This window comes from Pseudopipra pipra, chromosome 30, assembly GCF_036250125.1.
Source record: "Pseudopipra pipra isolate bDixPip1 chromosome 30, bDixPip1.hap1, whole genome shotgun sequence".
Classification (NCBI taxonomy): Eukaryota; Metazoa; Chordata; class Aves; order Passeriformes; family Pipridae; genus Pseudopipra; species Pseudopipra pipra.
The window spans coordinates 1,605,353-1,631,869 of NC_087578.1; the positions used below are offsets into that span (position 1 = coordinate 1,605,353).

A 26,517-nucleotide genomic window follows, 5' to 3' on the forward strand; every position below is an offset into this window, starting at 1 on the left:
CCCCTGGCCCTCCTGCCCCCCCCAGACCCTCGGGCACTCACGGCAGCCGGCAGCCAGGGTCTCGTCGGCTCCGTCCGCGCAGTCCTTGTCCCCGTCGCAGAGCCAGCGCTCCGGCACGCACACGTAGGTGCCCGGGCACTGGAAGGATCCCGAGCTGCAGGTGGTCAGCCCTGGGGAAGGGAGGAGCAGGAAGGAGCCTGGTCACCTCACTGCTGGAGGACTGGCACATCTCCAGGGAGCCCCAAGATCCAGAGTTCAGGGTGGGAAAGGGATGGGCAAAGGCAGGAACACGGCTGTGGGAACACAGCAATGGAGCAGGCAGGGACTGAGAAGGGGGAGAGGGGCTGGGGCAGACTCACGGCAGCGACTGTCCTCGTCAGAGCCATCCCCGCAGTCATCAGCCCCATCACACACCCAGAGCTTGGAGATGCAGCGGTGGTTGTTGCACTCAAACTGCACAGGGTAGCAGAACTTGTCTGGGGGAGGAGAAGAGGGGGATCAGAGCGAGGTGATAAGGGGAGGAGATGGGAGCAGAGCATGGCCAGGCGGGGCCAGACAGGCTCCGGGAGCCCAGGGGGGTGCTGGACTGGGACTCCCTGCCCTGGAGCTGGGGAGGTTCCCCAGTTCCTGAGCACTGTTTGGGGCTTTAACAGAGAGGTTGGAAGTAAAAAGGGAGCTGAAGGGAGCCCTCACTGGCCACGTTCAAACAGGTCACAGACACCTGTGTGTGCTCTGAGCAAACCAGCACACGAGGCCACTCATACCGGTCACAGCTAAAAGCCCCGGTGTGTGAGTGAGACCACGGGAGGGGAAGAATCTGGGGTCTGGCCTTTGGCAAAGGGATGTCAGGGAGAGAAGAGGGCCCTGCCCACCCTCCAGCCCCACCCCCCGTGCCAGGGCCCGAGTCATGGCTCCCCACCCTGCCGCTCACTGCAGTGGGTCTCGTCCTCGCCGTTCTCGCAGTCGTCCTCCTTGTCGCAGGTCCAGGTCATGGGGATGCACCTCCCGCTCGGGCAGGCGAAGTAGTTGGCTGGACACTTGGGCTTCCTCGCACCTGGCGTGTGAGGAGAACATCAGCGTGGCCACATCCTGCCTCCCCCTGACCCAGAGCCGAAGGATTCCTCCCCCAAAAATCCCCCCGAGGTCCCACACCCCGGCACACCCCGGCACCCTCCAGGCAGGAGCTGCGAGGGCACAGGACAAACCGTCCCGGTGGGCAAACAGAGCCCCCGTGGCCCAAACAGACCCCAAAGGGTCGCAACCAGCTGGAGGGTCGGCACCACCCCCCTGGCCCCCCTGGTCCCTCTCCCTCCCTCTCTCACCTGGGCAGTTGCGCTCGTCAGAGTAGTCCCCGCAGTCGTTGGCGCCGTCGCACACCCAGCTGGGCGCGTAGCACAGCGAGGTGTGCTCGCACTTCTGGAACGTGGTGCCCTTCACCCCCAGCTTGAAGTAGCTGCTGCAGTCGGTGGCGGCTGCGAGGAACCACGGCAGGAGCCCCGGTGACACAGCAGGACCCACAGCGGGACCCACAGCGGGACCCACAGCGGGACCCACAGCGGGAGCCCCTGGTCCAGCTCCCGCTGCCCCTAGCGCCTGTCCCTCTCCACACAGCACCCAGCTGGCTGCCCCACGTGTGCCCTGAGGTTCCAGGACTGGGGGGGTGGTGGATGGTGGGCACGGGGGGCTGCAGTGGTGGGCTGGGGCTGCCTCAGGTGGCAGGAGCGCCGGGGCTGTGGGACGGGAGCAGGGCCCTCCTCCCTTCCCAAGCCAGCACAGATCCCACAGACCCAGGTCCCCACCACGAGCACCGAGGGCAGGAGCATCCCCAGAGCCAGGGGAGGGACAGGGGACAGGGGCTGGGGCACTCACTGCAGTTCATCTCATCCGAGGCGTCCTCGCAGTCGATGAACTGGTTGCAGCGGCTGGAATTCCCGATGCAGGTCCCGTCCCGGCAGCGGAACTCGGTAGCAGCACAGCTGGTCTCTGCCAGGGGGAAGGAGCCCGAGCAGCGGGTGAGGTTGGGAGGGTGGACCCCAGTGCACACCCAGCCCAGGGCACCCACTGGCGCTGCAGAGGGGCACCCACACACCCCCACTGCCCCCACAGCTCTGGGCTCTCATCCCGTGCTCCCAGCTCTGATCCCCTTCTGGAAGAGACCCAGTGCCTCTTGGCAGCCTGAGCCCCTCTCCCTGGCACTACCAGTCCTGGACAGTGCTCTGGGAAGCTCCTGACCATCCCTGGCAGTTTGGGAGCGAGTGGACAGGTCCTGCTGCCCGGAGGGAATGCTGCCTTGGGGGATGCCTGGGAGCCATGAGGAGCAGTGACACCGCGCCCTGTGCCCTGCTGGGTGTCACACCGCCCTTCTCGGGAGGCTCTGGGTGCTGCCTGCCCACACCCAGGAGTTTTTCCTCCCAGCTGTCATTCCGTGAGCTTTACAAGCAGCACGAGCTCGACCTTGGCTCTCCGTTAAGCCCTGGCTCTGCTCTGCTCCTGTCAAGCTGACGGTCACTCCCTCCCGCTGCCGCTGTCCCCGTCCCAGGCAGCTGACGGAGCCCTGGCAGGGGCTGGCCGGGTGCCAGGCAGACACTCACTGTTACAGGGCACCTCGTCCGAGTTGTCCCCGCAGTCGTCGACGCCGTTGCACCAGAAGCGACTGGCGACGCAGCGCCCGTTCATGCAGTGCAGGAAACCCTTCTTGCACTTGCGGCTGCCTGCCGGGGAGGAGGAGGAGGAGGAGGAGGAGGAGGAGGTGAGCACAAGGGAGGGCGGGCACCCCCGAGGGTCTCAGATCCTCAGGGACCCTTCAGCAGGGGAAGAAACTACAGAGCAGGATTAGGGAACCCGCTCCTCGTGCTGGGCTGGTCACTCCAAGGGGTGAGGGCTGGTGTTGAAGGAGGTGCTGCAGCCCCCACCAGCTCAGCTCGAGGTGTCCCACTCTCCAGCCTGCCCCCCAATACTGGAAAAGGTCTGGAGACCTCAAAGCCTGGCTGGGTGCACCTCTGGGAGGGCAGGAGTGACTGCGAGTACCTCAGGGACACGAGGACACTCCAGAGTCCTGGTTCCCTTTGCCAAGCAACCCTGGCAGTGCTCAAGGCCAGGTTGGACAGGGTTTGGAGCCACCTGGTCTAGTGGAAGGTGTCTCTGCCCATGGCAGGGGCGTGGAACAGGATGATCTTTAAGGTCCCCTCCAACCCAAACCAGTCTGTGTTTCTCTGAGCAGAGCCGAGGGCTCGCACGGGGTGTCTGCGGGTGCCAGGGTGTGTGTGTGGGTGAGCAAGGCAGCAAGAGGAGGAACCTTACTGCAGTAGGATTGCTTCTCGTCCGACTTGTCCTTGCAGTGCACGACGCCGTCGCAGGTCCGGCTGAAGTCGATGCAGTCGCCGTTCCCACACTCAAAGTCCTCGTGAACGTTGCAGGTGGAATTCAGGGCTGGGGAGGGCACAGGGAACGTCAGCTCTGCCAGGCTGAGATCGGCCTCTCCCCCTCCACTCCCCGCTCCCTCCCATCCCCTCACCTTTGCAGGTGAGATCCTCCTGCAGGACCCGCTCCCCGCGGCAGGAGCAGTTGACGTGTCCCTTGGCGGTGAGCAGACACAGGTCCTGGCAGCCGCCGTTGTTCACCCTGCACAGGGACAGCTCACCTAGGACAGAGGGGCAGAGGTCACAGGAGGGACAGACCCAGCAGTGCCTGCCCCTCACCCGCCCTGCTGGGGCAAAGAGAAGTCGTGATCCCTCCCCAGGCTCTTCCCATGGGGCTCCAGGGGCACTGGGGACACCCGGTCTCCCCGAGTGGGTTCCCCTTCCCTGGCCTGCAGACAGGCTGAGGGGCAGAGCTGGGGAGGCTGCGGGGACGGGCAGAGGGTCCTTACAGCTGTCGGTGTCGTTGGCCACGGCGATGATGCCCATGGGCTGCTGGGGGATGTCCACGCGCAGCAGCTTCATGTCGGTGCCCACGTACTTGTTGGCGCGTTGCACGGCCCGGCGCACCCAGTCCGTCCAGAAGATGTAATCGCCGTACACGGCCAGGCCAAAGGGGTGCACGGGCTCCGACTTCAGGATCACCTGCCGGGCACAGAACGGTGGAACAGGCTGGGTTGGAAGGGACATTGAAGATCACCCAGTTCCTGACCCCCTGCTGTGGGCAGGGACACCTCCCACTAGACCAGGTGGCTCCAAGTCCCGTCCAACCTGGCCGTGAACACTTCCCAGACTCCACCACCTCCCTGGGCAGCCTGTTCCAACATGTAACAACCCTTTCCATGAAGAAATTCCTTCTGATGGTCAACCTGAACCTCCCCTGGTACAGCTTGAGGCTATGTCCTCACTTCCCAGGGACACCGGCGAGCCGTGAGCAGGAGGAACCTGCTGTGAGACACAGCCCCACAGCCCCCCAAACACAGAGTGTCCTCCCCTGGGGGATGTCTGATTTCCCCCAGCCCTGGGGATAGCTCTGCCTCCCTCTGACCACGCTCCAGCCCCAGTTGGGACACTCTCCTCCCCGTCAGGACTCACGTGGCGGTTGGAGCCGTCGTACTCGCAGCGCTCGATCTTGTCCAGCGTGGCATCAGAGAAGTAAATCTTCTCGGCCTTGTGGTCGATGGCCAACCCGTTGGGCGTCCGTATGTCCTGGTCGATGATGATGAGCATGTTGGCACCAGAGAGGGTGGCTCGCATGATGCTGGGGTGCTGCTCGTTCCAGTTGGTCCAGAACATGAGGCTGGAAGGGGAGAGACACCCTCTGCAGCCCCAGCTCAGCCCAGCCCTCCACAGCTGGGGGGCTCCCGGGGACTCAGGGATGGATGGGACATCATTCCCACACAAAAGGGAGTGGGAGGGGGATGAAAGAGGCTGCTGCAGCCAGCTGGGAGATGTGGCACCCCGTGGGTGGGGGTGGGACAGGGGGCCTGATGTTCCTTCGGGGTGCTGAAGGATTCGTGGTGAGGGGGGCACACGGCCCTTCCTCCCTGGGGTCCAGCCCTCTCTGTGAGGGATCCAGAGCTTCCACCCCAGGAAGGGGACCACGTGGACCCCTGGGGGGGGCTGGCTGGACCCTCGAGAGCCACTCACTTCTGGCACTCGTCCAGCACGAAGGCGCGGGGGTGATCGTCCCCCGACATGGTGATCACCGTCTCCCTCTCGAAGGCCCCGACGCGACTCTGGTCCACGGTGTGCCGGGTGATGGTGGACGTGGTGTAGCTCGTCCAGTACAGCGTGTCCCAGCCACGGTGATAGGCCAGCCCCTCCACCGAGCCCACGTCTGAGGGGGGACAGGCAGGGGTCACCCCCAGCCCCAGAGGCTCACCCCACACAGCCAGAGCTGACCCTGACTGCAGGACATCGAAGTTACTGCTTTTAATTACAGCCAAAACAACCCCTGGAGGCTTGGGCTGCTGGGTAACACCACGCCAAGGGGGATGCTTGGTGGGGCTGGGGTCTGTGCTCGGGGGGAGCAGACACCACAGCAGGCAGAACTCTGCTGCAGTGACCCTCCCTTGCAGGAAGGCTGAGGGATGGACACCTATGATGCTACAAGGACTTGAATTTGGCTCTCAAGCTCCAAACCAGCTGGACCTTGCTCCAGGTCCACAGCAGCAGCTCTGGGAAGAGGAGGATCCCCCACTGCCAGGGGAGAGCTGAGCCCCAGGGGCACAAAATGACGAGGCAAAGCCTCATGGTGACCAGGGCAGTTGAACTGTGCACCCATCCTTCCTCCCTCATTAACACTCAGCAAAGGGTTTAATGAAGCAGCCGTGAGAGCTGGCCCTGCTCTCCCATCTCAGCGATAAAGCCACGGCAAGTGCTGCTGTGAATCTGCTCATTAGCAGCGTGGCCACGGCCCTGGCTGAGGGAGCTCCTGGAGCAGCAGCCATGCTTCTTTCAAGCTGCTGCAGGTACCAATAAACCCAACCAAGTGCCAGGTGAGGGCTGGGGGTGAGCCCAGGGCCGGGCACAGAGAGGGGCAGGGCTCAGGGCGCTGCCTCAGGAGGGGAATGCGAGCGTGGAGCTGACCCTGAGTTTGCTGCAGTGCCTGTTTCTAGAGAGAGGCACGCCTGAGCCTCGTGACACGCTCTCCGTGCCAGAACGAGCTCTGCAGACTGCTCCCAATGCCTGTGTCCACTTCCAGAGGCTCCTCAGAAACCTCCCGGCTCAGCCCGTGCCCGCCGCCGCCCCCAACGCCCCCGAAAGCACCAAAACGTGTCATCCAAGGGACAAAATCCCTCGGGCTGGGAGGGAGGGAGCGCAGGACGAGGTGGGGGAGGACAGGAAGAGGGGTCTGGGGGCAGCCACAGACGGGGAGCCCTGGGCCACTCACTCTCCACGATGGTCTTGCGCCCCGTGCCGTCGTCGTTGATCTGCTGGATGTTGCCGAAGTGGATGTCGCTGTAGAAGATGCGGTTGCTGCCCTTGGAGCCGTAGCGGTAGTCGAAGGCCAGGGCGATGACGTTCTTCATGTGCTCCGCGTCCTCGAAGGGCTTGATGGGCGCGTTGAGGTTGTTCTCGTCCGAGAGGTGGATGCTCTTGAGGATGGTGCGCTCCGAGTACAGCAGGTACCCGTCGTAGTCCCGGCAGCTCACCCCGTCCTCCGACAGCATCCCGTGGGCGCAGGCGCACGTCCTCTGCCCGCCGCCGCGGAACAGGCAGAGCTGCTGGCAGCCCCCGTTGTTCTGGGCACAGATGTTGGTGCCTGCAGGGGGGAGAGGGGGGGACTGGGTGAGGGACTGGGCAGGACGTGCCCACTCGGCTGGTTTGGGCTCTCCCCGCTCGGCCCACGGTGCGACGCGGCCCCGACGAGGACACGGCGACCCGGTCGTTTCCACCCCTCTCCCCACGTGAGGAGCTGAGCCCCTCCCGGCACGTGGGGCTGCCCCCCATGCCTGGACTCTCACCCTTCTGCCGGGCCCGGTTGAAGACTTTGATGTCCTTGAGCTGCACCCCGATGCCAGTGCGCAGGGACACCGACTCGGTGGCGTTGTCCTTGTTGCCTCTTTTGATGGAGCCGTTGGCGTGAGTCCTGAGGAAAGGCGGAGTCACCAAGTGACCAGCGTGGGACCCGTCCCCCCCTTTTCACTGCACCTGCCAGCTCCCCCCACCCTCCACACAGCTGGTGCCCAGACACCCCCAGGCCCCCTGGCATCGCACCTATCGCTCCAGTAAATGTACTCCTCGAAGACCGACACGGAGAACATGTCCATGTTGTTGCTGGACAGGACAACCTCCCGGTTCTCCCCCGTCTCCAGGTCGATCCGTTCGATCTTGTCTGTCCGGGCATCGCACCAGTACAGCTTCCCATCCTGTGGGGATGAGGGAGCACCCCAGTTGGCACCGGGGTGGCACCACGGCACCCTCTGCACCTCCAGTGGGACATCCCACGATTCAGGAGACCCCCCTGGACAACCCTCCTGAGGCTCTGGAGCCCCCCCCACCACCAGGACACGGCTGCAGGGACCCTTGGGACCGGCTCCATCCTCCCAGATGTCGACTGTACCTCGTAGTCCACGGAAATCCCGTTGGGCCAACTGATGCTGACGTTCACCAGCACCATGCGCTCGGTGCCGTCCAGGCGCGAGCGCTCAATGCGGGGGTACTGCCCCCACTCCGTCCAGAACAGGTACCTGAGGGGACAGCAAGGACATCACCACAGGGATGGCACCAGGAGCAGCATCCTGGGGCCCTTTGGAACAAACACCCCTCCCCACCCCCCCATCGGGATGTCAGTCTGGATCCTCTGGGCTTGCAGACCCTGCACCTCCATCACTGCCCGGATCCAAACACCCCTCCTCTCCCCAGGACTCTCTCCAAAGCTGGAGCCAGGCTGGGGAGGGTCCACTTGGATTTTCTGATGTGTTGGCACCCACCAAGTCCCAGGGGGCCCCCAGGGAGCTCAGCCCATCACTGAAAGCAGGGTTAAACCCAGGGTTTGGACCTGCTGGTGGGGCAGGAGACCTGCAAGTCTTTCCCTGCTGTATGCAAACACCAGCTCTGCAGGGAGCTGTGGGAATCTCTGCTCCACACCCACCCCCCAGGTGCTGCCCCTCTCTGGGAAGAGCTTTGTGCAGTCTCACCCCTTCTCTGGATGGACAGTGATGGCCCGTGGCTTGTCCAGCCCCTGCGAGATGACCACGTAGCGGAAGGACCCGTTCAGCCGGGCCACCTCGATGACATCGAAGCCCTGGTCCGTCCAGTAGATGTTTCCTGCAAGAGGGGACGGTGAACCCCCGCACGAGCCCCGCTGCCCCCGCTGCCCCCCAGCCCCGGAGCCCCCTCCCACCGGCGATCCAGTCCACGGCGATGCCCTCCACGCGGCCGATGCCGTTGGTCACCACGTCCTCGCGCCACGTCTGGTCCCGCTTGGCCCGGCTGATGGTGCTCAGGCCCATGTCCACCCAGTAGATCGTGTCGTTCTCTGAGAGGGACGAGGAGGCGGGAGGGGGGTGTCAGACACCACCCCTGGGGTCACCCAGGAGTGGCACAGACCTGCACCCCAGGGCCCCGAAACCCTCCTTCACCCAGCGCTGCCCAGGGGGGATGTTCTGGGGCAGAGCTCTGCCAAAGTGGGGTCTGGAGCTGGATCCCTCAGGCTCCCCCTCCCCTGACTCTTCCCAGCCCTCCTGCCCTGTTCCCAGCCCTGCATCACCTGCGTGGAAGTCGATCCCCACAGCCAGGGAGGTTCCCGACACCGGCACGAGAGCGTCGGACTTGTCGTTGGGGTCCAGGGGAATGCCCCGGATCCCCTCGTGGACCGAGTACAGGAGGAAGGAGCCAACACCTGTGACACAGGTGTGGGGACAGTCAGACATCCCAGAAACCACAGGCTGTCCCTCCACCATGGAAAACTGTGACAGCTGCTCCGTGGAGGAGAATGAGCCCGGCAGGGTTCCGTGGGCCCATCCCAGACCTCCCTGGGGGCTGAAGCCCTGGCATAGCCCATTCCAGGGTCCTGCCCCACTCCAGGGCACAGGGGAGCACGAGCGAGGCCCCTTCTCACCACCCACCACCCCCCTTTTGTGCTGGCAAAGGCCCTGCGGCGCATCTGGGTCAGGGCAGCGCTTGTTATTCAGCCCCTGCCCTGACCCAGATGGTGCAGAGCTCTGCCAGCCCCCTCCAAAAACACCCGGAACACTCTGCACACAAACAGCCTTTGAGAGGCCCTGGCAGTGCCCGGGGAGACGGCGGCAAACGTGGCAGGGATGGGGGATCTGCCCAGCCCCGCTCCCGGTGACCCAAACCCGCTGCCCACAGTGAGGGTCCCACCTCTCCTTGGGGGGCTCCCGTCGTGCTGTCCCACTCCCCTCCTCCAGGACGCACTCAGGGGGCAGCAGTGCCCCCGTGGTCATCAGGGACAGTCCCTGCAAGGGTCTTGCTGCCACCTGAGCCCACAGCCCCTCCAAGCCCCGCAGTGCCCCCCTGCACAGGCACACTCACCCTCGCAGGACTGCTGCCCGCTCTTGAGGCTGTAGCCCGCCGTGCACATGCAGGAGCGGGAGCTCTCGGAGGTGGGCAGGCAGAGCTGGGAGCAGTCCCCGTTGTTCTGGCTGCAGGGGTTGGTCCCGGCTGCAGCAAAGAGAAGGGGGTGAGGGGCTGTGGGGAGGCAGGGAGCACCCGCCAGGGCTGGGCCAGGCAGTGCCCACACGAGATGAGGGTGCCCTGCGCCGGCCAGCACAGATGTGGCACGAGGGCGAGGGCCGGGCTTGGCACAGCTCTCAGGGATGGGGCCACCCGGCCACCACGGAGCAGCCAAGCACTGCCTGGCCCTGCGGGGTCTCTGCCCCAGGACCCCCCGCTCACCCTGCTGGATGCTCTCGTCGTACACCTTCATGTGCATCACCAGCGTGGTGCTGTTGCGCAGCACCGTCACCTCCGTCCCGTCCTTCTTGTTGCAGGTGCCCATCCTCTCGGAGGCCTGGTCAGCCCACCACAGCTTGTCCCCTGGCAGGAGAAGGCAGGAGCTTGTGGCAGCGTTCCCCATCCCCTCCTGCCCCTGCTGAGGTGGGCATGAGAGCTTGGGCAGGGCCAGGAGGCAGTGAAAGGTGTCCCCCTTCGCCAGCCCTCACCCATGATGGCCAGGGCCGTGGCCTTGCTCAGCTGGCTCCGCACCGACTCGATCACCTCCAGGTTGCTGCCATCCAGGTCACACCTGTTGATGGTGCCATTGCCAGAGCTGATCCAGTACAATTTGCTCTCCGGGTAGTCGATGGCCAGGCCTGGAAAGGACGGGAACATCAGTGTCCCGGTGGCCCACAGGGACTGCCACTGGCCAGGAGGTGGGATGGGACTGGCAGGGCCAGGAGTAATGGAGAGGTGAGGTCAGGGTGACCCAGCACAAGGCAGCTGCCACCCCCCTGGGGAGCCAGAGCAGGCACTTGAGGCTCTGCAGGACAGCCAGGTGAGATGGGGGGTCCCGGGGGGTCCGTACCGACAGGTCCCTTCTGGTTGGTGAAGAGGAGCGTGCGGTTGCTGCCGTCCATGTTGGCCACGCTGATGTTGTCCCCGTCTGTCCAGTACAGCTTCCTGCACAGTGAGGGGACAATGGGTGAGGGACACAGTGCCAGCACCCCCTGGGCCCTCCCAGCCCCGTGCAGCCCCTCGCCCCCAGCGCAGGACCCAGGAGGGGGTCTGGGGTCTGCCAGAGCCCTGTGCACACCCAGAGCAGCACATGCTGGTGGGTTCACACTTATCCACAGCCTGTTCTCCTCCACACACGTGTGTATGGACACACATCACATGCCCCCATCTCCTCTCACACACCTCCTACATGTGCTGACACACAGGGAGAGCGACCTGTTCTCTCCTCCATCACACATGTGCACTGTCATGCACACACATGTGCCTGTGAACACACCTCCTCCTCCTCTTGGGATGCTCCCAGCCCAACCCCAACCTGCTGGCACCACATCCCTCCAGACTCACCCCCGGAGGGGGTGAACCACCAGGCAGTGGGGCTTGTCCAGCCCCTGGATCACGGCGTTCTTGAAGGAGCCGTCCAGCCGGGCCACGTTGATCTGCTTCTTGTTGGCGTCGTAGCTGGTCCAGAAGAGGTTCCTGGAAACCCAGTCCACAGAGAGGCCGTGAGCGTTGGGCAGGTCTGCAAGGGAACGGAGACGGGAGCTCGTCAGCTGGGAGGACGGGGCTGGGACGATGCTCAGACGAAGGGGAAGGGCTGATCTCGTGGGTCTGAAGGTTCTGGAGGGCCGGGGGCGATGGTGCCCCGCACCCACCCGCAGACACGACGGTCTCCACGCCGGTGCCGTTGATGAAGGCTCTCTTGATGGTCTGGGTGCGGACGTCTGACCAGTAAATGCGCTGCTCCAGCGCGTCGTAGTCCACCACGGTGACGTTGTCGATGTCAGGCACGGTGAAGGAGATGATGTAGTTGTAGTAGGGGTTGTCGATGTCCACGCCCCGGATCTCCATCTGCCGCGCGTACAGCAGGAACTTCTTAAACTCTGGGAGGAGGAGAAGAGGGGCAGCGGTGGGACCTCAGTGACCGAGCACCCGCTCGTCCCTCTGGCCTGGGGGGCGCAGGCAGACCCCTACCATAGCAGGTCGTGTTGTCCTTGTCCAGCTTCATGAGGTGGGGGCAGGCGCAGGACAAGGTGCGGTTGTAGTTGATGAGGCAGAGGTGGGAACACGGCCCTTTGCCCCCGTTGGCTTCGCAGGGATTAGGAGCTGCAAAGGGGACAGGACTCAGTGACGTCCCTGCCTCTGAGGCCCCCGAGAGCTGCAGCCCCCCCAGCCCCTGCCCACCCCATTGAGGAGCTTGGGCCATCATCACCTCATCACCCACAGGAGTGGGAGCGGCGCCCACCCGCTGCTCTGAGTGGGTGTGGGCACAGACCGAGCGCTGGCACCATCCCTCCCCCTGCTCCCCCATCCCATCCCGCCACCTGCGCTCCCCCAGCCTCACCCAGGGGCTGCCGGGAGGGGTGATACACCTGCAGGTCGAAGGGCTGCGTGTTGGTCCTCTGCACCACCGTCACGTTGTGCCCCGTCCACTTGTTGGCCTTGGCCAGCGTGTTGGTGCGCCAGTCGGTCCAGTACACCTCCCCCCCGTACAGGGTGACAGCAAAGGGGTGGGACAGGTACTCGTGGCCCCGCAGCACCTCGATGTGCCCCGTCCCGTCGTACAGGGCTGAGTAGATGGCGTCCGACCTGCCCGGTAGAGAGGAGGGTGAGGGAGGTGGGGAGGGGGCACTGCGGGGTCTTTAACCCAACAGTAACAACCTGCAGGGTCTGAGCAGCCGTGGGACAGCTGCTGATTTACACCGGGGATCCAGGGAGGAGAAAACCCAGAGCAAGGGCTGGAGTGTGTCAGGAGACACAAACAGAGCCCACGGCACAAGGGCCTCTCGCTCCCAGCCCAGCACGACACTGGAGGGAGGGGAAGCCCAGCCTGGGAGGGATGGGGAGGCAGGCCCGGGTGTCCTGGCCCTACCTGGCATCGATCCAGAGGATGCGCTTTTCCAGGTAGTCCACGGTGAGCCCGTTGGGCCACCCCCCCGAGCCCGTCTCCTTGTGGATGGTGCGCCGGCCCGCGCCGCTCATGGAGGCGGCCTCGATGCGGGGCAGGCTGGCGTCCCAGTCTGTCCAGAACAGGATCCTGCCAGGAGGGACAGTGAGGGGCACCATCAGCACAGGAGCCCGAGGCCTCGTCCCCCCGCAGGGTCCCGGGCTGGCAGCGTGTCCCAGGGAGCGCCGGCCCCTCACCCGTAGCGGGGGTCCAGGGCGATGGCGCGGGGGTGCTCGATGTCCCCGGCCAGCAGCGTGGTCCTCATGGTGCCGTCCAGCTTGGCCACCTCGATCTGGTCCAGGTTGCTCTCCACCCAGTAGATGTTGCCAGCGATCCAGTCCACGGCCAGTCCCTCGGGGGTGGCCAGCCCATACTGTATCACCACCTCGAAGCTGGTCAGAGCTGTGGGACACAGGGTGAGAGCTCAGGCTGGTGCCTCTTCCCGGGCCCATCCACCACCACCACCCCACCCTCAACAGCTCCACCCAGCATAATTGGGGTCAGTGACGGGGGGACTTGTCCTCCCCAGATGGCATCTGCCCCCTGTCTGTGATCCAAACCCCCAAAGGGCTCAGCCCCCCACCCATGATCCCAGCTCTGAGCTCTTGCTGCCCCACTGTGGGAGCAGCAACGATGGGGAGGGGGCCCAGCTCCCTGCCCAGCTGCTGGGCTGCAATTACCAGCAGGGAAGCACTGGGAATGCTAATTAACTCCTGCATAACGAGAGCAGAATGGGATCAGCTGCCACATCACTGCAGGTGTCACAGAGTCACTGATCCCAGACCTGCAGCCCTGCCTTCCCACCCAGCAGCCCCCCACGCCCCGAGGCTCCGCACCCCCGTTCTCCAGCAGCTTTCCCCTGTAGATCTTGTCCTCCACCACGTCGGTCCAGTACAGGGAGCTCTGGTTGAGGTGGAAGTCCAGGGCGATGGTGTTGCGCAGCCCCGGCACCAGGACACTGTAATCCCCCCGGTGCAGGTCGATGCGACGGATCTCGTGGCGGTTGGAGAAGATGATGAACGGCTTGAAGGGGTCTGGGGGGAGCAGGGACGGGTCAGAGGGGGCACGGACAGGGCAGGGGATCGTGTGCCCAGCTACAGGTCTGCTGTCAGCAGGCAGGACCCAGCCACGCCCATCAGCACAACCCTCAGCTCCGTGAGAGGACAAATCCCCACCCGAGGCAGCCGGGGGGCTGCTGCCAGCCCCTGCAGCCCCCCCTCACACACCCAGGCTGCGGCAGCTCTCGCCGTCGGGCTCCAGCATCCAGCCCTCGTAGCAGGAGCACTTGACGTTGTACTTGTCCTGCTCGCACTTCTGGCTGCACTTGAGGTGCTTGGCACAGTAGCTCTGGATCTGGCAGGTCTTGTTGTCGGCGCCCAGCTCCATGCCCAGGGGGCAGGAGCACACGATGCCCTCGCCGGGGGCCACCGTGCAGTTGTGGCTGCAGCCGCCGTTGTTGAGGGAACACTGGTCTGGGGGGACAGGACGGGCTCCGGTCACCTCCCGGTCACCTCCCGGGACACGCCGCGTCCCCACCCCTTCCCCGCGTCCCCACCCCTTCCCCGCGTCCCCAGCCCTTCCCCGCGCTCACCGCAGAGCTCGCCCTCGTCGGAGCCGTCGCCGCAGTCGTCGGAGCCGTCGCAGAGCTTCTCGGGGGGCAGGCAGATGGAGGTGTTGTTGGCACAGGTGTGCGAGGGGGGTTTGCACACCAGAGACTCGCAGTTCTCCTCGTCGGAGTTGTCCTCGCAGTCGCTGTCCCCGTCGCAGACCCAGGCCTTGCTGATGCAGCGGGCTGGGGGGGAGGGCGCGGGGAGGGGGCAGAGCAGACCCAGAGGAGACGTTATTCCAGGCACCTGGGGTGCTCCAGAGCTGGTGTCCCTCCACCCCTGTCCCCGACCCGCCAAGGCAAGTTCCAGCCCCTTCCCCAGGTCAGAGGGGGAGAAGGGATCCAAGGACGACACCATCCGTCAAGATCACAGTTTGTGGGTTGGCTGCTCGTGTTCCCCCATTTCCCCGGCGCTGGGAAGGACAGCTCAGCACCCCCTGCGCGGGTCCCCTCCCTCCCCTCGCTCTCACCCGAGTCCTTGCAGCCAAACTTGACGTTGGGGTCGCAGACGTGGGTGACGCCCTCGCAGTTCTTCTCGTCGCTGGAGTCCATGCAGTCGGTGTCGCCGTCGCAGCGCCAGCGCATGGGGATGCACAGCCCGTCCAGCCGGCACTGGAACTCGTCCGCGTGGCACCCCCCGGGCGGGCGCGTGGCTGCGGGCAGGGGTCCTGCTCACTGCCCGCGCCCCGAGGAGCCCGGGGGTGAGGGGGTGGGGGGGATCAGATGGGGGTTCCCTGCTCTCAGCCAGCAGGGAAAGAGCCAGGGACACCCAGAGGCGCAGGAGGGGGATCCGGGCGCTCAGGGTGGGCAGAGGAAGCCGCAGAATTCCCTGCCTGGAAGCAGCGGGGCTCTGCTCGGGGAGGGGTCCCTGCTCGGGGAGGGGTCCGTGCCTGTGGTGGGGGGTCCGTGCCCCGCGCCCTCCCCCGTGCCGGGGCTCACCCTGGTTGGTGCAGTTGGCGTGGGTCTCGTCGCTGTAGTCGCCGCAGTCGTTGTCCCCGTCGCAGGTCCAGTGCACGGGGATGCAGCGCCCGCTGTTGCACTTGAACTGGTTGCTGGAGCAGGAGTGGCTACAACCCGCCTCGTCACTGTTGTCCCCACAGTCGTTGTCTGGAGGGGGAAGGGGAGCGGGCAGGGGGTCAGCGGGCACCCGACAGGGAGGGGGCTGGCGGAGGAACAGCAGGAGGGAGGACAGCAGAGACCCCCCCGCTGGAGGCAGCGGTGGGGGAAGCAGGGAACGACAGGGATATGGGGCAGAGCACGCCGGGGAACGACAGGGACACGGGGCAGAGCACGCCAGGGAACAACAGGGAAACAGGGCAGAGCACGCCAGGGAACGACAGGGACACGGGGCAGAGCACGCCAGCAGACAGGACATGGGGTGACAGCAGCCCCTCGGCGCTGGCGGCGGGACCCCCACCAGAGACCAGAGACCCCCGGCCCTCCCACCCCCTGTTTGCCACAGCACCAGCAGCGCACAGAGAAAATGAAACACAGAAACTGCATAGATCAGCCATGAACCTGGGGGGGCTCCGCTCCGCTCCGGGGGGAGCAGGGCTGGGGCACGGGGCACTCCTCGGGGGGTGCACCCACGGGGAGGGGGCTGGCGCAGCCAATTGGGGGGGTCAGATTGCCTGGAGGAACCCCCTGGCCCGCTGATGGGCAGGGGGAGCTTTGGTCTGAGGGTACCAGGACACTGGCAATGCAGCCCCTCTGCTGGTTCAGCACGGGGGGCCTGGCATGGGGACCACGACAGGGCTCCATTCCACTGGGGATGCCCCATCCGAGCCTGGCCAAGGTTATTGGCTCCTGGTGCCTCATGATGGGACAGGGACCATGGCACAGCTGGGAACAATGGCACTGTTGGCTGTCACACGGCCTCATCAGCAGCTCAGCTCCTGTACCTGCAGCCTCGGACTCCTCCGGGCTTCCACCAAGAGAAGCTTCCCAAGTGACCCTGCTTGGTGAGCTGGGAGGGACACTGGGTTCATTCCCTGGCACCCAGCACATCCCTCCCACTGCTGGAGAGCAGGGGGGGCATCGCTGGAGAGCGTGGGGGACATTGCCAAGGCACGGGGGGGCATTTCCAGGGAGCTTGGCAGGCACTGCCAGAGAGAGCAGGTGGCATTGCCAGAGGCACAGGGGGCATTGCTGGAGGCACAGGGAACACTGCTGGAGGCACGGGGGGCATTGCCAGAGGCACAGGGGGCATTGCTGGAGGCACAGGGGGCATTGCTGGAGGCATGGGGGGCATTGCCAGAGGCACAGGGGCATTGCCAGAGGCACAGGGAATGTTGCTGGAGGCACGGGGGGCATTGCCAGTGTCCAGAAGAGCAGCCCCACGGGGCTCACAGCCCTTTGGAGGGGCAGGTTTGGGGGCTCAGGGGCCAGGTGGGGGTCTGGTGCATGTTGATCTATGCACTAACCGGTAGGCTTTGGACAGTTCTTTTCGTCAGAGCCATCCCCACAATCTTTTTCTGAAACACAGAACCACCAGACAGGAGCGTGGGCACAGTGACAAACACAACACACCACGGCACAGCGGGCACAGAGACACCGGGACGTGGACACGGACACGGACACACACACAGGCTGGGCAGGCACCGGGGGGCGAGACCAGAAGCAGCAGAGGGGGCTGGGGGAGCAGGGGCAGCCGGGCTGGGGGAGCCCTGTGGTGCTACAGCTCCTGCCCTAGGAGGGCCTTCACGCCATGGCCTGGCTGCCACGGTGGGGGATCCCAGGAGAAGGGACCACCCTCGGCAGGGCCAGCTCTGAGGGAGCTCAGGAAGGCTCCAGGGAGAGTCCTCCACCCACAGCTCTGCTAATCCCCAGGGCTCATCCAGTGTCTCGTCTGCTCTGAAGCCACTAATTAAACATAACGATGCAGAGCGGCTCAAATAAACTTGTGGGGAAGCAAAGCAGCCTTGGGGCAAACCCTCTGTCCCAGGCCTGGCCCTGCAAAGATCCGAGGGCAGATGGGAGCTGACCAGGAGAGCTTTCCTGCCCTCCCTGGGGCTGCAGGACGTGGCTGAGCCCTTCCAGCTGCACCAGCCACTCTGTGCTCAGCTCCAGCTCTGGGGCAGAGTTTTGGAGACCTTTCAAAGGGCGTCAAGGTCTGAAACGATCCCTGCCAGGTCATTCCTGCAGCACACACTGCAGTGGGAGCAGCCAAGGGAAATGTGGGGCTGGAGATTGCAGGATGTGCTTGGCTTTGCCTCACACCTGCTCCCTCTGGGACCTGGGCTCTGCCCTTCAGCACAGGCTGAGAACTGGCCCTTGCCCGGGCGGGGTCCCTGCCAGGCTGCACCCCCGCCTCGGGTCTCGCCGTCCCCACAGGAGCGGCCGTGGGGTCCGGGCCGGGCTCTCACCGTTGTCACAGCGCCAGTTGATGTTGATGCAGCGCCCGTTGTTGCAGGTGAACTGTGTCAGGGGGAAGCAGGTCGGGTAGGCTGTGGAGGAGGCAAAGGCTCCATGAGCACGGGGACACCCCGTGGAGGGGTGAGGGGCAGCACCCCCAGAGCCCCCCGTGCTCCCAGTGCTCCCAGTGCTCCCAGTCCCACTCACCGCACGAGGCCGACTCGTCGGAGCGGTCCCCGCAGTCGTCGTCCAGGTCACACGTCCAGGAGATGGGGATGCAGCGGCCGCTGGCGCAGGAGAACTGGTTGGGGGAGCAGGTCCGGGCTGGCAGGGAGGGACACACAGAGCATTAGTGGCTGGTGCTGCCTTGCTGTGCCAGGGGAAGGTGGGGAACAACCCCCGGGCTCCTGCGAGGCACAGCTGAAGCCACGGTGGGCACAGGGATGTGCGAGATCCCAACAGCCCACAGGGAACAGCAACGGCTGCGGCTCAGCAAGGACCCTCCCACGGCTCCCTGAGGACAAGGCAGGCTCCTCACCTGAGCAGGTGGAGTTGGACTCATCCTCGTTGTTCCCGCAGTCGTTGTCCCCGTCGCAGAGCCAGCGGTTGGGGATGCAGCGGTTGTTCTTGCACTTGAAGCGGTCCGAGGGGCAGGTGTGCTGGTCTGTGGGGGGACACCCGCTCAGGACCTGCCCCTCATCCCACCCCATCCCTCCTCCACGTCCAGCGCAGGAAAAACAGACAGAAAAGGGCTGGAGCCTAAGGCAAACTGGGGATCAGGATCCCAACCACCATTTCTCCCTTCAACCACACTCAATCCCGCTCCCTTCCTCCAGCTGGGGAGGGGATGGAGGGGTCCTGGCTGCCCGACCCAGCCCCAGCCACCGGCCCCAAACCCCAGCACGCAGGAGGGGGTCACGCACGGCAGAGCTCGGGGGCCTCGTCGCTGTTGTCCAGGCAGTCGTTGTCCCCGTCGCACTTCCAGCGCTCCTGGATGCAGCGGTTGTTCTTGCAGGCGAACTCCCCGGGCTGGCACTGCGGCGGGGGGATGTAGGACGGGTTGGCTGCCGGGGGAGAGCACAGCGAGGGTTTGGACCGGGTGACCACCTACAGCGGCCCGTGGGGAAAGGGGGTCCCCAGGGGGGTCCCCAGGAGGGGCCCGGGGCAGCCTACCCTGGCAGGTGACGGAGTCCGAGCCCAGGATCTGGTCCTCGGCGCAGGCACACTGGCGGCCCCGGGGGGTGGCCAAGCACAGGCTGCTGCAGCCCCCGTTGTTGACGCGGCACTTGTTGGAGCCCACTGGGGAGGCAAAGAGGGGTGAGGAGATGGGACCTCCGTGCCCAGGGACCCCTGCAGACCCACGGGGGTGTCCCTGGACTCCTGGACACCCTCAACGGACTCCACAGTCGGAACCCAGCTGGAGACCCCATCTCACGAGGCCGTGGGGACCCCTCAGGGGACACAGAGCCTCGTGGAAGAGGGGTGGGAGAGGGAGGGAGGGCTGCAAGGGCAGGGGATGAGCGCCAGCAGAGTTTATGGACAGAAAGACAGCGTGCATGGGGATGGCCCAAAGGAAGCAAAGAGAGGTGGGGGGGCTGCTTAGGCAGGGCTCATCCTCCCCCCCCAGCCCCATCCCTGCTCCAGCCCCCACCTTGCTGCTGCTGCGCGTCGTACATCCGGATCTCGAAGATGGGCGGGCGCTCGTTGCGGAGCAGGCTCACGGCCTTGGAGGCCTGGTCCAGCCGGTAGATGCTGCCGCTGCGGTACTCGGTCCAGAAGAGGAAGTTGCTGTAGTGGCACAGCCCGAAGGCGTGGTTCAGCTCCGGGCCCTCGTACACGATCTGCGGGCAGGACGAGAGGCTCCGTGAGCCGGGATGGACACTGGGGGATGAGGCAAGGGATGATGGAAGGGGAGAGAGGGAGGCAATGCCCCGGCTGCCCACAGCCCCGGCGCTGGGGTGATCGGTGTCCCGGGGCCTGTGGGACCCCCACTCGCCTTCCGCTCGGTGCCGTTGAGATAGACCATCTCGATGCGGTCGTAGAAAGCATCCACCCAGTACAGGATCTTGGCCGGGATGTCCAGGCTCAGCCCGTTGGGCCACAGGACGGTCTTGGAGGTGATGAAGATGTTGCGGTTGGAACCGTCCATCCAGGCCCTCTCGATCTTGCCCCTCTTGCTGTCCTTGGGATCCTCCTCCCAGTCCGTCCAGTACATCCACCTGCCACAGACCCTAAGCTGAGCCCTGGCCTCGTCGTCACAGCTCGTGACAGTGCAGAGACCCCACCACGTCCCCGTGGCCGTGGTGCCCCCACAGCCAGCCCTGCCCACCCCGGCACCCGCACCCGTTCAGGGGGTCCACCACGATGGCGCGGGGGTGCGTCATCTTCCCCTCGATCAGCGTCTTCCGCGTCTGGGCGGCCTTCTCCAGCCGCGCCACGCTGATGGTCTTCTTGGGGCCATCATCTGTCCAGTACAGGTTGTTCCCCATCCAGTCCACAGCGATCCCTTCCACGTTGTGGATGCCTTTGGGGAAAAGCCGGAGCGGGCGCGTCACCAGCCGGGAGACGAGACGTGGAGGCAACAGCCCCACCTGACTCAGGGTGTGTTCGGCACCGCCCGATCCCCACTGGAACCAAGAGGGATGATGGGCCCCCAGCCCCGAGGGGGGGCACGGGCTGGGCCCCTCGGCCACGCACCGTCCTTCAGGATGGTCTCCCGCTCCGTGCCATCGACCTTCTGGCGCCCGATGAGGTAACTGGTGGTGTCGGCGAAGTAGATGAAGCCAGTCTCGGCGTGGAAGTCCAGTGCTCGGGGGTTCATGAGGTTCTCGATGGGGATCATGTGCTCGTCCGGCACCTTGGCTCCCATGTCCATCCCGCGGATGATGCCCGGGCGCCCCTTCCCGTACACCAGGAACAGCTCGTGCTCGGGCTCTGCGGAGGGACAGGGACGGCCGTGGCCACCAGCCGGGCCAGGGCAGCGCCGGAGGGGTGGCACGTGGCACTGGGGCTGTCAGAGGGTCACTGCTATGACACAGAGGCCGGGAGGAGGCAGTGACCGGTGCCCACAGGGAGTGCAGAGCCCACAGGCAGCCCAGGCCCCGGACCCTCGCCTCCCACGTTCCCCCCAGGATGCCCAGCACTCACTTTTGCAGGACTTCCCGTCACTGCCCAGGCTGAACCCGGAGCGGCAGCGGCAGGTTCTGCTCTTGTGGCTGTTCCCCAGCAGGCAGATGTCGGAGCAGCCTCCCGGCTTCCCAAACTGATCCGGCTCGCAGGCGTGGCTCCGCACTGCAACACAAGGGGGCTGTGGCAGCCACAGGCACCAGAGCAGCACAGGGGGGTCCTGCTCTGCGTGGGGAGCACAGGGGGACAGGGACACGGGTCTGCAACCACAGGGACATGGAGATGCTCTCATGGGTCCTCCCCGGACTTTAGGGTGGCCCATTCCCCCCGGAGCTCCCGGCTGGTCAGTGAGGGGCTGAGCACTTGCACAGGACAGCACAGGGATGGGAAAGGACCTTCCCATGGGAAGGATCCCTGTGGAGAAGCCAGCCTGGCATGTCCCAGCACAGTGCCACAGTCACAGGGCCACACTGCCCCGTCACACCAGCCCACCCCTCACGGGCCACGGGGAGAGCGGGGCTGCACCGGCGGGACGAGCCCCGGCACAGGGACAGCCTGGAGAGCCCCTTAATCACACTCCTTCCCCATTCAGAAATCTCCTGATTAATTCTGTATTCTGGAAAATGCCGAGCAGGCTGCAGACACTAAGAGGATTTTAAAGGAGTAAATTGATTAAGTGCAGGAAGGTGCTGGGGGGGGAGCGGGCAGACGGGGATGGACACGGGGAGGGGACGGTGCAGCACCGGAGCCTTTCAACTCCCTGGAAACCCCCTGGTGCCCAGGAGCAGCGGGGTAAACACGCAGGCAGTGGGGACTGAGAGTGTGTGGGACCATTAATATTTCAAGATGCCACATCTGCCCCCACATCCCTGAGCTCTCTGTGATCCATCAATCACGTGCCACAGCTGCCACATCCCTCACAGGAGGGGACGCAGCGAGAGCAGGGAATGGGGCACCCCGGGGTGTTCGGCAGCACCCAGGGCCTGGGGAGCAGGAATCACAGAATCACTGAGGTTGGAAAAGACCACCCCAGCTTGACAACCAAATCAGAGCACTGAGTACCATGTCCAGTCATCCCTTCAACACCTTCGGGGACGGTGACTCCACCACCTCCCTGGGCAGCCCCTGCCAATGCCTGACCACCCTCTCTGTGAAGAAATTCTTCCTGAAATCCCACCCAAGCCCTTGTCCAAGGACCCAAGAAGCTGTTACAGCCAGGCTGGGCTCCCACCTGTGGGCTGGCGCCGCTGGTGGTAGATGTGCAGGGCTCCACCCTTGTCCACCCGTGTCACCACCTGGTACTCGGTGCTGTTGAAGCGGTTGACGCGGATGACGCTGGTTTTCTGCTGGGCGTTGGCGTTGTCAGAGTTGGTGGCGTACAGGTAGTTCTCAAAGACGGTCAGGCCGTACAGGTGTTCGATCTGGAAGGCACCAGCATCCAGGAGGAATTCAGGAGTTAGGAGAACCTGGCTCTGAGGTGTGCAAAACCCCTGATCCCACCTCCTGTCCCCATTTCACTCACGGCACAAGACCGTCCCTGACAGGACCACGCTCGGTGCTCGGCCCCAAACCCGCTCACCAGGATGCCCTGGATGATGGTGTGCCTGTTCTTGCCCTCGTAGTCCACCACCTCGATGTAGTCCAGGTAGGCATCGGCCCAGTACACCAGCCTGTTCACCAGGTCCAAGGTGATGCCGTGCGGGAAGACGATCTTGCTGTCCACCAGCTTGGTGCGGTTCTGCCCGTCCATGTCACAGCGCTCCACCTTGGGGATCTGCCCGTAGTCAGTGAAGAACACCTTGCTGCGGGAGAAGAGCAAAGGCAGGGGCTCAGAGCCGGGATGGCACCTTCAGCCCCAGAGGAGGGAGGGTGTGGACGTGTGGACGGTGTGTGCTCACACCAGGAGGCACAGGGGTGGCCGGGGTCTGGCCCAGACTCCCAGGGGAGCTTCAACCCAGATGTGTTGGTGTCACTGGAGGAGGTCCAGGGCCCTCCACACGAACCCATGGGGTTGTATAAGTTAAAACACAACCTGAGGCATCTGCCTGGGCACTCAGGAGTTGTCCTGCCTGCGGCAGCAGCTCCTGGCACCACTTCCCAATAAGGCACAGCCAGAGACAGGGATGGGCACCACCACCACAGAGCCCAGGGGACTTAACTCAGTCCCCTGTGGGGCTTCTCTGCACCTGCCCTGCTGAAGGCTGGAGTCTCTCTCCAGGTTTCCCTGCAATATTTATCTGTCTATATAAAATACTCCCAATTTTCTGCTCAATAACACCAGCTTTCTCCATCCAGGCAAGGATGGAAGTGCCAATCTGGAAAGCAGGAGGTGAGGGGGGGAATTTCCCTCTTTGCTGGTTACTGCACTCTGCCCACTGTGGCCTCAGCCACGCCAGCTCCCCACTCCCAGGGCCCAGCAGCTGCTGTGCGTGCCCTGAGCTGCTCCAGTGATTCAGCAGCCCGGCCTCCCCAGCCCTGGGACTGTGCAGAGGCAGCTGCCGGACACTCAGGCACGAGGAGCCGCTCCAGCCGTGCAAGGAGCCGACTGTTTCAGCTCCCAAAAGCCGCAGCAAAGCTGTGGCCACGCTGTGTGGCACGAGCTGGGAGCAGCAGCTTATCCCGAGCTGGGCCAGGGGGTCCTGCAGGACTGAGCCCTGCGGAGCCGCTGCCGGGGCAGGAGGAGTGGGAGGTGTCCCTGCAGAGATGGGGGCTTGACACAGGCAGGTACAGGAGACCCCCGAGCCCCAGAGGGATGGACCACCCTTGCCAGCTGTCCCCAAGGGCAGTGAGCTGCCAGGACTCACCCCATGGCTGGGTCCAGCGCGATCCCCTTGGGGTTGTAGAGCTCCAGGTCCAGCAGTGTGACACAGGTGTCCCCGTTCTTGTTGCAGACAAAGATCCTGTCATCGATGTCGTCCACGAAGTAGAAGTTGCCCGTGAGCCAGTCGATGGCCATCTGCTCCACGTCTGGGCCAGGACAGGGGTGAGGGGGGTTAGACAGGGAAGGAGGGAGCCAGGAACCCCCCCATGGGGTCCCTGATCCGTCCCAGCCCACCGGGGTCACAAGCACCAACACAGCTGGGGAATGAGGCCGCGGAGCCACGAGGGCACCAGGACCTGCAGCACTCCAGGGACCTGCCCTGGTCACCCCACATGGAGCCACATGGCACCCCCAGCACCCCCAGCACCCCATCCTCTGCTCCCCAGGCACATGGGACCTGCTGCCCCCCAGGCAGCCCAGTGACAAGCCGGGGAAATCACACACAGCCAGGAGAGCATCCAGTACAAACAGTGGGAGAGCATCCTGCAGAAACACCGGGAACACATCCCGCAGGAACACCAGTGGAACAGGGGGAAGCTCTGCAAGGGGGGTGCCAGAGGAGGGAGGGGGCAGCAGGAAGGGGAAGGGGCTCCAGCCACAGCACTGGGATGTTCCAGAGCAGCGTGGCAGAGGGGGGGCCGTGGGCAGATCCCACTGGGCGAGGTGGGAGCGGAGCTAATCCGGAGCCGCAGGGACACCCTGGAGCCTGGAGCAGGTGAGAGACAGCACCTGGCACGCAGCGTGTGAGCACTTAATTAAACCAGTGAAAGCCTGTTAAATCGGATAAACCCAACGCACCCGAATTCCTGCCTGGCCACCGGGTCAGCGCTCAGCCCTGCTCAGCCCTCCCTGCACCCGCCAGGGCAGGGGCCGGGGTGAGGGGCTGCAGGTCTCAGAGATGCCAAGTGCTTTGGGTCAGTGCCCCCCAGGCCCCCGTGCCCCCAGCACGGCAGCACCACAGTCCAGGCGGGCAAGGTGGAGCAGGGAGGGGGGCACAGCGACCCCCCAGCCTGGGCACCCCAAGGCCAGCAGGACCCAGACAGCCCCGGAGGAGCAGGGCCAGACACCACTGAATTATTAACCAACGCAGCAGCTCGGAAGGGAAAACATGAATCAAGCCAGGGCGTTTTGCAATGCCCCACACCCCCCCTGCTCGTGGGCTCACCCCGGCGATGCCGCGGGGACGGGAGGAGACCATGGGATGAGCACACAGGGGTCTGGGGGTGCACAAACCCCAGCCCCCCGTGCCTGGGCTATCCAGGCCAGCTCTCTCAGCCCTTGTGCCCAGGTCACAGCCCTGGGGATGGGGATGGGGACGTCCAGCCAGGGGTGATGCCCACAGTGACCCCCCTCCGGAAGGGCGAGGCCGCGGCGCCCGCAGCCACCACCCGGGGTGAGGCAGCTCCTTAAAAACAAGTGGAAACAGCCCGAGCCAAGGAATGAGCATCAGCCCCAAACCCACGGCCGGCGCAGGGCTCCCGACGTGCCAGGGCCAGCGCTCGGGCTCCTGGGGCTCCTGGGCCAGCTGGGACCCCCAGGCCCCCCAGGCCCAGCTCCTGGGGCGATAGAGGGGTTTGTGCTGAGCAAAAACCACCTAAAGATGTGCACTGGGGTGCCAAGAGCCACTCTCTGCCCCTGAGATGGGGCTGCCCAAGTCCTGCTGCCACAACCAGCAGCCCCAACCCTCCCCTGCACTCCCCAGCACCCCAAACCCCCCCCGACACGGGGAGGGGGCGGCAGGGCCAGGCACAGCCCTGCCAGGGAGAGAAACACTTCAGCAAAGGGATGTGCAAGAATTCCCAAAAAAAAGCAGGTCTTGGCTGGCGCCTGCGTGGCTGAGTCAGAGTCACAGGACCGGGGGAGGGATCCAAGCAGGGGCGGGTGGGGAGCGTCGGCGGGACGGCGGGGGGGCCCTCGCCCCCCACCCAGGGCTGGGGACCCCCGGGTTCTCCTCCCGGAGGGGGCCCAGCCATCGCCATCACCCCTTTCCCATCACTCTCCTGCCTCAGCAGCCACATCCTGCCGAGCTGGAGCTGGGTCCAGCCCATCCAAGGGGGGACGTTCACCAACACTCGAAGAGGAATCTGGAGGGAAAACGGCCAAAACAAGCCACAGACTTCCAGCCCTGCCCTGCCCTCACACCCACCCTGCCACAGCTCCCCCGGGGACCAGAAGGGTCCTGGTGCCCCCCGGGGGTCTCTGGCCCGGCCCCTGCTCCGAGCAGGACAGCACCGGGGGCTGGGGGTGACGCAAGCACTTGCTCCTCTCCAGGGCTGTATTTTTGCAGCTGGAAAGCATTACCCTCCTCAAAGGCTTTTGTTTTCCAGCTTTGCTCCCTCTCTCCCTGCTCACCATCCTCCCCCCCTCCTTCACAGGAATCGCTTTTTGTTATTATTATTTTTATTATTATTATTTTCAGCTCTTTCTTGTAGCCTCAGCTAAACCTGGATTTCCTCTTGAACTTTCGGTGGAAGCTAATTTAGCAAATGTCTGTTTTTAACCCCCGGTGTTGGCCTGCAGAAACCTCCCCCCCCCATCTCGGCAGAGGGGAGGAGTGGGGGGCACAGACTCTCCCCCCCTGTGACCCCCAGGAGCAGAGTGCCAGAGTGCCAGTTCCCCCCGGGGAAGGTGCCACGGCCACCCACGACCATCAAGACGCACCGTGGACCCAACTGGGGGGACCCAGCAGCGATGACCCTGTCCCTGGACATGGAGGGGTCCTGCCACGACTTCCACGGGAGCAAGAATTTGGGGGCAGCGACCGCCCCCTCCTCCTGCAGCCCCTGTGCCTCCTCCCCAGCAGTTCCCCTCCTGGAGTCAGTCCTGCTCCTTGCTCAACCCCGGCGGGGCGTTGCGGGCGGTTGCGACATGCCGAACTCATTTCCCAAGATTTATTTATTTGGGAGTGTTTGGAAAGGAGCTGGTGGGGGGCAGAGAATGGGGGATGTCGGCTCTTCCAAGGCTCTTCCCGGGAGAAGCAGCCAAACAAGCCGGCGGGGCCGGGGGGTCCACGCTGGCAGCCCCCCCTGGGGGTGAGGGGGCCTTCCCGGCAGGGAGGGGGGATGGAGGGAGCACCCACAAGGTCACCAGCGCTGGGGGATGG

General features: G+C 64.8%; 1 protein-coding gene across 3 annotated transcripts in view; it reads right to left on the reverse strand.

Annotated features, from left to right (window-relative positions):
* Positions 1 to 26,517, reverse strand: part of LRP1 (LDL receptor related protein 1) — a 75,547-nt gene that overhangs the window by 18,304 nt on the left and 30,726 nt on the right. For 2 of the 3 annotated variants that reach the window (XM_064638924.1, XM_064638922.1), the window contains 46 exons: positions 23,398 to 23,560; positions 22,173 to 22,395; positions 21,825 to 22,014; positions 20,615 to 20,758; positions 20,165 to 20,401; positions 19,811 to 19,991; positions 19,464 to 19,686; positions 19,119 to 19,308; positions 18,641 to 18,766; positions 18,391 to 18,531; positions 18,006 to 18,131; positions 17,675 to 17,791; positions 17,479 to 17,559; positions 15,053 to 15,220; positions 14,584 to 14,766; positions 14,099 to 14,299; positions 13,734 to 13,979; positions 13,344 to 13,541; positions 12,705 to 12,909; positions 12,433 to 12,597; positions 11,905 to 12,149; positions 11,535 to 11,666; positions 11,216 to 11,443; positions 10,908 to 11,082; positions 10,414 to 10,508; positions 10,052 to 10,201; positions 9,786 to 9,926; positions 9,423 to 9,551; positions 8,635 to 8,766; positions 8,269 to 8,403; positions 8,063 to 8,192; positions 7,486 to 7,612; positions 7,140 to 7,291; positions 6,887 to 7,011; positions 6,313 to 6,684; positions 5,067 to 5,256; positions 4,512 to 4,716; positions 3,869 to 4,061; positions 3,515 to 3,640; positions 3,301 to 3,429; positions 2,592 to 2,711; positions 1,870 to 1,983; positions 1,323 to 1,472; positions 920 to 1,054; positions 360 to 476; positions 42 to 170 (listed from right to left, as the gene is read on the reverse strand). In XM_064638924.1, the coding sequence (XP_064494994.1) occupies positions 42 to 170; positions 360 to 476; positions 920 to 1,054; positions 1,323 to 1,472; positions 1,870 to 1,983; positions 2,592 to 2,711; positions 3,301 to 3,429; positions 3,515 to 3,640; positions 3,869 to 4,061; positions 4,512 to 4,716; positions 5,067 to 5,256; positions 6,313 to 6,684; positions 6,887 to 7,011; positions 7,140 to 7,291; positions 7,486 to 7,612; positions 8,063 to 8,192; positions 8,269 to 8,403; positions 8,635 to 8,766; positions 9,423 to 9,551; positions 9,786 to 9,926; positions 10,052 to 10,201; positions 10,414 to 10,508; positions 10,908 to 11,082; positions 11,216 to 11,443; positions 11,535 to 11,666; positions 11,905 to 12,149; positions 12,433 to 12,597; positions 12,705 to 12,909; positions 13,344 to 13,541; positions 13,734 to 13,979; positions 14,099 to 14,299; positions 14,584 to 14,766; positions 15,053 to 15,220; positions 17,479 to 17,559; positions 17,675 to 17,791; positions 18,006 to 18,131; positions 18,391 to 18,531; positions 18,641 to 18,766; positions 19,119 to 19,308; positions 19,464 to 19,686; positions 19,811 to 19,991; positions 20,165 to 20,401; positions 20,615 to 20,758; positions 21,825 to 22,014; positions 22,173 to 22,395; positions 23,398 to 23,560 (7,584 nt within the window). The remainder of the gene's footprint in view (positions 1 to 41; positions 171 to 359; positions 477 to 919; positions 1,055 to 1,322; positions 1,473 to 1,869; positions 1,984 to 2,591; positions 2,712 to 3,300; positions 3,430 to 3,514; positions 3,641 to 3,868; positions 4,062 to 4,511; positions 4,717 to 5,066; positions 5,257 to 6,312; positions 6,685 to 6,886; positions 7,012 to 7,139; positions 7,292 to 7,485; positions 7,613 to 8,062; positions 8,193 to 8,268; positions 8,404 to 8,634; positions 8,767 to 9,422; positions 9,552 to 9,785; positions 9,927 to 10,051; positions 10,202 to 10,413; positions 10,509 to 10,907; positions 11,083 to 11,215; positions 11,444 to 11,534; positions 11,667 to 11,904; positions 12,150 to 12,432; positions 12,598 to 12,704; positions 12,910 to 13,343; positions 13,542 to 13,733; positions 13,980 to 14,098; positions 14,300 to 14,583; positions 14,767 to 15,052; positions 15,221 to 17,478; positions 17,560 to 17,674; positions 17,792 to 18,005; positions 18,132 to 18,390; positions 18,532 to 18,640; positions 18,767 to 19,118; positions 19,309 to 19,463; positions 19,687 to 19,810; positions 19,992 to 20,164; positions 20,402 to 20,614; positions 20,759 to 21,824; positions 22,015 to 22,172; positions 22,396 to 23,397; positions 23,561 to 26,517) is intronic. The other variant, XM_064638923.1, reaches the window with a different exon arrangement.